Raw genomic sequence first — 12,393 nt, 5'->3', positions numbered from 1 at the left:
ATATATACAATATCTCTTTCATTTTTTTTCTTCATATATATCTATACTTATATAATCTACATGTATAGAAAACTGAAGAAATCTTCATATAAAACATTCATATGAAGAAAAAAATTAAAAACATGCTGTCTTATAAATAACATAATGCGAAGAAATAGGTCAAAGATTGAAAAATGAGCCACTCTTTTTAAAGACTAGCTTAATTTTTCACTCTTTATAATAAGATTCCACTGAAAAGAATTTAGACAGTACATTTTATTTTTCAAGAAACTTTCAAAATTTATTTTTCCTTATAATGCTCAAAGGATTTACGTGGAGAGAAAAGAGACGAATTTTCGCACGACAATCGTCTGTAAACCTAGGTGAAGACATGCACGAATATCACACCGGATTTCCTTCAATCGTATTTTAACAAGCACGGTCGTGACACTGTCACTACGACTGCAGGTCGATCGCCTTGGCCGCAGGTCGAAGAATTCTTTTCGACTTCGGAAATTTTCCATCGGATAAATTTCACCGTAAGATTTAACAATTTCTTTAAAAGAATCTGGAGAAAAAAGACTGGATTGACAAAGTCTATCTTATCGTAGAAAATGGATTAACTACCTATTTATATGTGATAAAGATACTTAACTGCATTTCATTAATTTTGACGCTTATAAATTTATCCGGAGTTCTCTAGCGAACCTCCTCATCTTATTCCATCATACAAATAAATTAACTCTCCATTTGCAATCTGGATTTTTTTTGCTACATACAAATGAAATTTCACTCTTAAATTTTACTCTTACTTTTACTTAAATTTTAATTTTTACTGAAGTTTTAACATTTAAGTTACAAAACTACTTTTAGTAATAAAATAAAGTATTGAAAAGTAACTCTGAATTTTTTTAAATTTTTTCAAAGCCTATAACAGTAAAAAAAAAAAAACTTGGATTGAACAAAAAACCCAGACAGAAAGTGGAGAGAGTTAAAATATGATTTTATATGAAGAATTAAAAACAAAGGAATTCCCGATATCTTATCGATGATTTATCGCGTGCATCAACGCAATCGCGGCAACGGAATGAATCGCATTTTTCTTTCGTTATCGCATTTATTGCCGCATGTTTATTATTACCGCGTGTTTACATAAATCGCAGAGCCCGACGGACCCCGGAGAGCCTTTGAAGTTTCGGGGACCGCTGAATTTGCGGTAGGATCGCGAATTAACTCCGCCCGGGCGCCTCGGGGTGCCAAGCCGAGTGATCGTGCGTTGTCGAGCCGCGTGAGAGGAACTTATTGAGCGTGACCAACGATCGCCGCAGTCAGCTAGCCAGGTCCTCACGCACGCACGTACGCACTCACGCACTCACGCACACTCTCGTAATTACTCCGCCGCCGCCACCAATTAGCAACACGGGCTTAACGAAATAATCACGCTACACCAAATTGACGAAAGTCATATGTGAGATTGGTTCCGCCTGAAGAGAAATAAGAAAGAAACAAAATTGACATGGAAAATTTTCGAAATTGTTTCTATTAAAAAAAAGGATGTTTTCGCCGAAACCTTTCCTTTTAACCTTTAAATTTGGCCAATATTAATTATCTCGAAGGAGTGAACACACCTTTCAACGATATTCTTCAACAAAAAATCGGTTCGACAGATTATCTTGCATCTGTTCAAACATCGACGAAAGCTGAGCGAGCTAAGTTGGGAGCAAAGGAGAATCCACAAAATGCACAAGCGGCGAAAAGAGGCCGTAAGTCATCAAGAAAAGGCATTCCTATAATTCTTCGGTATACATTCTATAATGTATCATTCTCTCTCTCTCTCTCTCTCTCAGTATTATATAATATACCCTATTTTAATATTATTTTTTAATATTATGTCAATACAAAATAAATACAATTTTTTAATTTGAAATCATAATGTCTTTTTTCTTTAATTTAATGTAATATTTTACATTATTTACTATAGCGTAATCGTCATTTATTACAATGTAATACTTGAATACTTCATTAAATAATAACAGACTATTTTTAATATTATAAATCACATAGTGATGACGTGCGTTTCAAATCTAATTTGTACTGAATGCGGGTCTTATATTGTTCAAATACTGTGAACATACGCGAGAGGAGATAGGAGAGGGCACTGCTCTCTTCGAAATTTTGATTAAAAAAAAATCGAATTATGAAAATCATTTTTACGATGAAAAATTGAATATTTATTGCCCAATTCATGACTTACACTTATTCGTAAAAATGTCTGATGATCAAAGAAGACTTGCTTTTAAATATGTAAAGATTTTTTTACCCTTCTCTAACTGAAATTCTCGATAGTAGTATCATCTGCGTGTTGCTACATACATATTTTCTAGAAACATTTTTAAAGTGCCGACTAAAACAATTATCAAAGTTCGTTCGGAAACGTGTTGGTTGGTTTTATATTCGCGATACATGCGTCTTTTAATTAATGGATATATTTCGGGTCTCCCTCTTTTGAAAATGAGTCGTCTTAGAACTTTGTTATTCTTATCTGCATGACTCTATCGAGCTTGCCGATCTCTTTTATAAGTTCGGCGCCAATTAAGCAGAATTGCCGCCGATAAAGCCGACCGGTGTATGTCTTATGTGTACCGATAATAATTAGGCAAAACTCGCTTAACAGTCTGTCCGTTTTTACGGGAAGCACATATAAAAAGTTCAAAATTTGATGGGAAAAAGGCCAGTAAAATCCGGTAATGAATTGCCCGCGACGCGGTTTCGCGACTCGTAATTCAACACTTTCACTATCAGCAACATTTGCGCGAGTTCATATACAGAGTGACGTGCAAAAAAATTAATCGGGGATGTGAGTGAAGGAAGTGCTACGTCCTGTGTTTAAAAGCTCGTTAATGTACTTGTAACAATAAAGAGTACATTGAACGAAAATTAATTAAATAAAATTGTCTAATAATTCGCGAAACTAAAAAAAATCATCGAATTTGAGATTACAGAATCATCAAAAAGTTATCTTTGTTGTGTTTATCTTGGTTAAAATCAAATTATTGACTTTATAAATTATTTTATGCTGTTACTCAATATTCAATCTTGATTAGTATTATTTAACAAGCTAAATTATGCAATTCTAGAGTTTTCTTTTTGATAATAATTAAATAAAAATGATTTTTAATCCGACAGGTATCTAAAATAAATTCATTGTTAACGAAACTGTGTTCGCTCTTAATTGTCGAAACTTCTAATATTGGAAACTACAAATTACTTAAAAATATTTGTTTCGAATCTAATTTTGGAAGATCATTAAGGAAAAAAAAAATACAAACTTGAGAATACTATTGAATCGCGATTAGGATTAGCTTTATTCGCTTTAAGTCGAATATATTCGATCGACGATCTGTCAATCGCGTCGGCTGGATCGACGAACGTAATGTCAAAGAACTCAACGAACGCAATGTCGAAGAATTCGATGCGAACTTACTATGCGTGTCTGCTGTGACACGTATACAGATACACACACGCATACGCGACCCAGGCGACTCGCTTTCGTGAAACAACATCGTCGAGGTCATCGCGTGAATTCGGTTATTGCGATTAAATGTCTGGTACGCAGGAGCAATTAAATGCTCGAAGAAAAGAATGATATCGATGCAAATAAAGTTACAAACACCGAAAATTTGTTCGAACAAGTCTACCGTATTGAAATTACACATTGCATTAAATGGAAAAATATATTTTATATATTTTATTATAAGTAAAACTGTCCAGTCATACAATTACTCGTATTATATATTATTATATGTAATTATATATTATTATATGCATTATAATTATATGTATATAATTATATCACTTTTACTTGTTATCAGCTATAACAACGACACTATAACTTAAAAAACAAAGATTTTCAGAAAAGTTGAATGTTTTGAATCATTAAAATTTTGTAATATTAATTTTAAAATATCATTTTAATATAATTTTTTATTGTAATAAAATAAATGATAGACATTATTATTTCTATAGAATAATACATTAACTGTCTAATAGTAAGATCGAGGTTGAATTAGTGTTATCATCCGTCCTTTTTTTTTTAGGACATCCGGAAACGTGGAATTTCCTAAAAGATAATTATAATTTTAGGAAATTTTCTAAATATTCTGCTTTAAATCCTCCTGTGTTAGTTTAGTTGATAATAGATGTAGTAATCCTTAAGCTGTAAGAAATTGACCAATCACAACGAACGTGAGGAGAATAATAGACTACAATTGGTCAATTTCTTACATAATCTAATGAATAATTAAATGTGAAATTATTATGTTCTGATCAATTTGACTACTTACTCATATTAACCTACACACATTTTTATATGAGTTCGGAACAAACAAAAATATCTGGAATTTTTTACCTGTAAGTTCTATTTCGAAAATTTTGATATGGCAATCTTGATGTACGATCTATGATTTCGTCAGTCAAAGCATTTTTTTGTTTTACTGCAATTATTTATTTTAATAATTTCTGATGTATTTTTTCATCTATAAGTATAAATAAAAAAAAGTTTCATATTATTTTCTGTTTTTACACATTTTGCATTTTAATTAGATGAAAAATAAACAATAGACATAGTATTGGATTGAATACTACTTTTCCAGAACACGTTCTGTAAATTCACTTTACTATTGGAGAGTTAATTAAATGAGAAATCATGAATATATTACTTGCAATGTATATATAATAAAAGAATCAATATTCTTTCGATAACGATAAATTTTGATCACTGTTATCAAGTACGACTCACTGATGCCCATTTTCATCAATGTAGATTAACTTTAATCTTAGTTCGACTTGCTCTTCTATTCTTGGAACTAGAAAAAGATAAAGAAAAGTTGAGATTAAAGTTAATCTACATTGATAAAAAAGGCATAAGAGAAGCAGGTAACATATATATATATATATGTCTTTTTACACACACACACACACACACACACACACACACACACACACACACACACACACACACACACACACACACACACACACAACTGTAATGATACACAGATAAAGCGATAGAGCTTTCAAAATCGGAAAATATGTAAGTAATGACGATGACCATCAACTTATCAAATTCCATCGCAAAGATGCTTTTTTCGATTGTTAAAGAAAACAATTCAGCCTTTGTGCTGAAAGAAAAAACGGGTGCATAGCGGTACGTGTTATCGGAGTGTAAGGTCCCGCCGTGCGATATACTCGATATCGTTTCGGCTCCGTTTTAAATTAGAGCAATGCGAAAGAACACAAAGCGACATCGAAGAAACGCAATCCGATCTGATTCGGTCCGAAAGCGGAGGAACAATCATTAGTATCATTACTATATCCGTTATCCGATAAAGAAAAAAATCGAACAAAAAACAATAAATAAAGGTAAAATTAAGAATATATAAGGTAGGTATAGTTTCTGTAAAAACTGATTGTAATTGGAAATTTATACTTTTCGTATAAAAATAAATATTATATAATGAAACAGTTCAATAAAGTTAATATTTAACAATATATGATTTTATAATTCAAAAATTTTTTCATATTATCTAAATTATTTAAAAAAAAAAACATTTATTTCTTATTATGAAATAATTTTTTATCCAATTTTTAAATCGCTGTCAAACTTTTTGTATTACTTCCAAATATAATATTTTTAATATAATATATTATTTTAAAAAAAATTTAATTTTTTCACAATTTTTCATTTCGTTAAAAAAATACATCTTTAATGCGACAGATTATTTCTTTTGCCTTTTTTGATAATCTATCTTGCAAAATCGGATTTTCTTATATAGTTTCTTGTTTTTATTTTCAGCAAGAACATTGTGCCACGTATATACATGTTATTGTTTTGGATTTGTCGTGTTAACTAATGCCTGTGTCTACGCATTGGAGATTGAGGTTTGCAAATTAAAATTCGATCAGGTATTTTTAATTTTAATCCATTTCGTTTTAATTGGCTGAATTATAATCCTCAATTCGCAATCCTCAGTCTCCAATATAATAGTGTGATACATGGACATAAGTCGATAGCTAACTTGTTTTATTCTATTCTCAAGAGTCGCGAAATCATTATCATGGAGTTGTCTAATCTTAATTTTCTAAAAGTGCACTTAATTCAGATGAGCCTAATTAAGCTAGACACAAATGACCCATGATAACTCGCAAACCATATGTGATATTGCAATATCGTTATCGTGCGAGAGAGAGAGAGAGAGAGAGAGAGAGAGAGAGAAAACGCGAATAAGACTACATCGTGTTTCCGAGTATTCAATATCTCGTTTAATGTATAAATACACGGAGGATTTTTTTGGAATCGCTGACTTTGGATCAGAAATTGATAACCGCATGCGATAGCAATATAGCATATAGGCACTCGATCGATCGGCTGCCGATTCTGGTTCTTTAATCGGTGAAAATTTAATATGAATGATGTCAATCGCAATGAATACAATTTCCTTATCAGCAGCTTTGGAAACGCACGGTGACGTAAGTCAAGAAGAGAGAGAGAGGGGGAGGGGCAGACTTATCGACGACGACTCGAATTTCCTGCACAATGACAGCGAAATGTCAAAAACGTCACATTTCTGTTACTGTCAATAAACGCAATACTACAGGAGAAAATGAATTTTCTTTTAAATTATATAAAAAAGTTGCAAAAAATAATTCGAGATAGAAAATAATTGATTATAAGTGAAAAATGTACCTGGGGTCCGTTATAAATTATAAAAACACAATAAATATATTTTACAAATATATTTTATAATGAAAATAAAAAAAAATTAATCTTTATATTATATCTTGAAATAACTTTTATGTCATTCTTTAATTAAATGGTAGTTCGAAGACTTTATTGAGAAAAATGTCTGGTTGGATAAATCAAATAATTCTAAGTATATCGACCAAAATTTCAGTTATATCAATTAAAATTCCAGTAATCAAAAAATTTAATCAGAAAATTCGAATTCATTCATTTTCAATTAGAATTGCCAATTAATTCAATCATTTTTTTCAACATTCGAATTTTCGAAGAATCTTGGTTTTATAATCCTGCTATGTTAAATACCCAAGGTTTCAAGAAATTTACGAGTAAATTTCTCATTTTTTACAATCTGAGACATTTAAATTTAGAAGCAGATAAATTTTGATGAATTGGTAATTCTTGACTTTACATATATCAAATTTAAATGTCTAAAATTTCACATGTAGAATACCGATAATGAAAGACTCGATTATGCGCAACATAAAGAATGTTGATTTTGCCTCGTCGCAAATCAACAAGCGGCACGAGTATATATGTATGTATATTCGAGAACACAATGCTGTCGTAACAAAAGAAATGCGGCAACAGGTTTTCAATCGTTACTGAAGCATTCGGTGGAACTGATCGTGCATCTATTGCAATATTATATCATGCGCCTTTAATCTTGATTAATTTCTGTCACGTCGAATAGCAATATACATTGAAAAAATTAGAAATTTTATATTGTATTTAAAAGTACTAAAAAAATTTGGCGGCAATTTAGAACTTCAAAAATTATTTCAATAAGAAACAAATGTTTTAAAAAATAATTAAAATAAAAAATTTTAATTTTTAAACTATAAAACTGTATTATTAAATTCTATTGCTATTTCAGCGTCAATATTATCTTAAACCCAATTCATTCGAAAAATGAAAAATCGAAATATCGATTCCGTAATATTATTTTGAGTAATTGAGATTAATGGATTTCGTAATACTTTAGAGTAATTGAGATTAATTTTTAATGACTTTTTATTATTTTAAAAGCTTATATATGACGTGAGGAAAAGTCGATAAATAAGAATCTAAATATGATGCTAACAAGGTTTTATGTCATGAACTCGCGTATATGTATATATTGATTCTTAATTATCACAGAACTTAGCTGACATTCAGTCCGGCGATTAGCATGCTTTAAATTGTTGGATTCATTTTTATCTTTTTATATATATTTTATATAATCTCAATTTAACTTATTTTTTATTTTTTCCTAGTTCTAAATTTTAAAAAACTAAAGAGTAAATTAAAGGTAGAGTTAAAATTAATCTACATTGATAGAAATCAGCTTATTTAATTCTCATATTACACACACACACACACACACAGAGTTGTTACAGAAAATAAATTTTTAAATTCCCTGACTTTTCCAGGTTTTTCAGATGAAAATGAATAAATTTTAACACATTTCAAGTCAAAAGTTGCAGGAAAGTTATCCTATATTAAAAGCAAAAAAGGCTTAATAGCATACTAAAATTTTGGGTTCAAATTCAAGCCAATAAAAAATAAATTAGGAAAAAAGAATGCAGTTATACGAAAAAAAGAGAATCAAATAAAAATATTGAATAAAATATAAATTTTAATTATTTTATTAAAATCGTTTAAAGTGTGCAAGTTTTGAACGTATTTCATTATAAACGTCAGATATAATATTAAAAAATTATAACAATTATCTGGAATAGGAGCAGTTTAAGGAAATTGTGAACAATTTCAAAATTCCAGACTTTTTTTTACATTTTCCTCTGACTTCTCCCAGTTTTCCTGGTTTTCCAGATCTGTGACAACCATAATATAAAATATAAATTGCATGGCGCAAAATACATATCATTTCATATAGATATATTCCCGTGACATATCGAGTCGCATCTCAGGAGAATAAATGTGAGAGAAATTTTACATTTTACGCGAGAGAACTTGATCTTTATCCGTCCCCGCAAAATATGTATATTTGGGATCCAAATCAATTCAATTACATTCTTCTTTAGAAGCATCAATCGGCCGCATCACCTTCGTTACGTTTTAAAATCGAGCAATAAAGTTCTATTGTCACGCGGCCGTGTCTAAGAATAAGATTCTCGGACGACAAGCCAAAACATTAAATCGAGATCTTTAACTCCACAGCGAACAATAAAAATCTTTTACTTTTCAGTGTGCATACATATATAATATCGAGAATAGCTCTTCTCACAATTTTATTTGTTATTGAACAAAAAGTATGAAAAACAGTAAAAAAAATGGAAAATAATCGATCGATTCGTCAGACTATAGGTCATCGATAAGTTTTATTTTTAGATCATTCTACTCTTTTCCTCTCTTTAATCGACAATTGTCAAAATACGTAATTGTTACGTGTCTCAAGGTCGATTTCTTTAACATTCAAATCAAATGTAATCGCGATTCGATTGTCTCGTTCGCGATTCTACTTTTCAAGAAGGCACATTCGCGAAAAACAAAGGCATGTGAAATATCGGGGACAGCTAGACGCGCATCCATCACGCGTCGCCTGGCATTTAATTATATCGCGACAAAGAATTGAAATAATAGAGAACAACCGCGAGCCACATGATCCGTTTCCACAATCCGATTGTTAAGGTGAAGTTAATCCTCAAGTAAAATACAGAAGTTACAATGACATAAGAGAACGTCATCATGACCTTAGCTACGTGAAACTTAATATTTAATACTTTTCAAATAGTCGAAACATTCAAAAGTTTTTTACATCAAAGAGAAACTTCTTTATTTTTTCAATTTTTTACAATAGAATGTCAAAACTATTCAAAATTCACTGCTGAATATATATAAAATATGATGATTCTACCTGTTTGAATTACTCAATATTATTAATTTTCCATCATATAGCAATAAGTTGCCATATTTTAAGAATTTATTTTAAGCTCAATTGTCACTTATAAATTCACTTATAAGTAATAAATAAAGTCATAGGAATCTTTCGATAAATTTCAGCTATTTTGCTCTCTCACTTTCACTCTCGTCTTTTATCTCGTTTACTTTTTTTGTCTTCATTAGATAAATTATCACATAGCTTATCCGAAGGTGAAACATATGGTATCATTCTGTATTCTACCTAGATATTGTATTCTGGATTACACACGATTTCTGTTAAATTGAAATTTGTTGTTCTCCGTTTCCTGTTATCTGTGTTTTTCAATTGTCTCAAGCCTAATCTGCAATGTGCTCTTTTTGTTTCTCGTTTCTTGCTTTTTACTTCTTACTTCTTGCCTTTCTGTTCTCTTATCCAGTTTTTTTCGTTTTCTATAGCTCGAAATAAGAAACAAGTGAAAAGAAACTCGATTGTTGATAAAACGATCGCAAAGAAAGAAAAAGCCATGACGTAAAAAGCAAGAAACGTGAAAGAAAACATTGTAAATTAGGTTTTAGGCTTAAGTCTCATTTAAAGATTATACATAATCAATCCTCAGTACTCCGATTCTGTAATTCTTAACAATAATTCAATATCGTTATGTTGTTTCACAGCTTTTTTAAAAGAACGAGTTCCTGAGATAAATTTTGAGTAAAAAATCTTAATATAAAAATATCGAGAGTATAATATACTTAATAATTTTAAAGATTATTTTAGCGATTCACTAGTTCACGGAGTTGACATTTCACACATTAAGATACGATGACAAGTAAGATAAAGATATCAGTAACTTTAAGATTATCATACAAATATGCAATGATATTTTTATTAAGAAATTGTTCTTACTTCTATATGAAATTTATTTGCAAGTACATTAGGTATGCATAATATTAAAACTATCAATTCAATAGTGAAGTATTACATGTGTCAAAATAAATTCATAATCATGTTCGTTTGCTTCATATGATAAACATTTTTGTAATAATAACAGTATATAAACTATTTTTTGCATAAAAATTAAATATTGATAAAGCAAGGGTTAAACATATCACATATCTATTTAACTGACAATATAACGATACCAACACTAATTAATAAACCTAAGGCATAATCGAGAAGTACAGTGAAATCTATTCCTCGTTTCTGTGCTTTTCGACTGTATCTCAGGCTTTATAGAACCAGAGTACCGGGTCGTTTCCCCGAGCCGGCTGTCCACGTTCCGCGGAACCGGCGTGGCAGTCGATCTCGACGGGCACTCGCGCGACGTAAGTACGAGAGAGAGAGAGAGAGAGAGAGAGGGATTCTTGTTCGCTTACCTCCAACATCCACTCGGCGACTATCTTGCGCATGAGCGGTGAGATGTCCCTCTGCACGCACTCAAAGTATGACCGGCTCGGCGCGTAGCGTTCTTCGGTCTGTAGGAGATTCTGCAGGACCCGGTCGTCGCCCAAGAGAGCAGGATCGGCGTACGCCCGGCACTCGGTCTCTGTAGTCTCGCAGCACAGAAGATCCATGACGGGCGAGAGAGATCGCACCAACTATTATATAGCTTCTCTCCGCTTCTCTCTCAGACTTCTTCCCACTGTATTGCTGTAGGGTTTCCTCGGGACACGTACCGGATGTGTTCCGTCCACGTGCTCCCTCCAAGAATCTCAGAGACTGACGGATTCCCGGATGAGAGAACGAGAGAGGAAGAGAAAAAGGGAGAGGGAGAGAGAGAGAGAGAGAGAGAGAAAGAGACAGAAGGGGGACACTCAACACCTTTTTCACAGCGAAACGAGGCAGAGACGGACTGATCACTCACCTCGCGACGAGTCGCGAAACGTCGATGACGACTGCGCACAACAAGCGTGAATTGTATGCGAGCGTGTTTGTGTGCACGGGCCAAAGTCGCAACTGCGACGATTATGTGAGCGAGCGAGCGAAAGAGAGAAAGAGGCGTGTTCGTTCGTTCGTTCGTTCGTTCGATTAGTTTCTCACGTACTTGGACATTTTCTTCACCTTTCCGGAAAGATACTTTCTCTTTCTCTTTCTTTCTTGATCGATGAAGAATCGTGGATGTTCTTCTTTTCTCCTCTTCGATATTTGTTTTCCACACGTATTATTCCGCAAATCAAAGCACAAAAAGCGTAATAAATAATACGTTTGCGAAGACGCGCGCGCGCTCGGAGGTTCCTTAATAAATAAGCGTAGTGTTTTTTTTTTCCGGCCGGTGCCACTTGTAAGTAATCTTGTCGCACGATTCGCGTTTGTCGAAGTTCGCGGAGCGACTAGTACGTTTCGTTTCCCGAGGGAATCATGAGAAAAGAAGGAGAGAGAGAGGGAGGGAGAGAGAGAGAGGTGGGCGCTTCGATCGGCGTAGGAGAGAAACGGTGATGTTCTTGTTTTTCGTTCTGTTCTTTTTACAGACCGACGCGCGAGGAACAAACGGTTTCCCTCTTTCGGAGTGCCGCCGAGCCCAAGTCGTCGGTCCGTTCGCGTACGATTTAAATGTCCTGCGAGATACGAGGAGCGCGAGAATCCCTCTCCACTTTCTCACGATCCGACACTGGTGACTTATCAGGTCAGAATGCCGGCGAGTCTAGTTGCACAGCTGCCCTGTAGGGCCGTAGCCGACGATTTCTCCCCACTCGCGCGGCGCCACTGATCACGTGACCTGGCAGCCCCCCCACCAGCGCGGCGCCAGCGTGTCACA

General features: G+C 33.1%; 1 protein-coding gene across 1 annotated transcript in view; it reads right to left on the bottom strand.

Moving 5' to 3' along the window:
• Positions 1-12,284, bottom strand: part of CycD (cyclin D) — a 54,062-nt gene extending 41,778 nt beyond the window's left edge. Inside the window, exon 1 of the mRNA XM_087411038.1 lies at positions 11,015-12,284. Coding sequence (XP_087267164.1) covers positions 11,015-11,212 — 198 coding nt within the window. The 5' untranslated portion in view covers positions 11,213-12,284. The remainder of the gene's footprint in view (positions 1-11,014) is intronic.
• Between the last annotated feature and the right edge of the window lie 109 nt (positions 12,285-12,393).

Source organism: Acromyrmex echinatior, chromosome 11 (assembly GCF_024713525.1).
Source record: "Acromyrmex echinatior isolate Ae372 chromosome 11, ASM2471352v2, whole genome shotgun sequence".
Classification (NCBI taxonomy): Eukaryota; Metazoa; Arthropoda; class Insecta; order Hymenoptera; family Formicidae; genus Acromyrmex; species Acromyrmex echinatior.
This window is presented reverse-complemented; position numbering and strand designations above follow the sequence as displayed.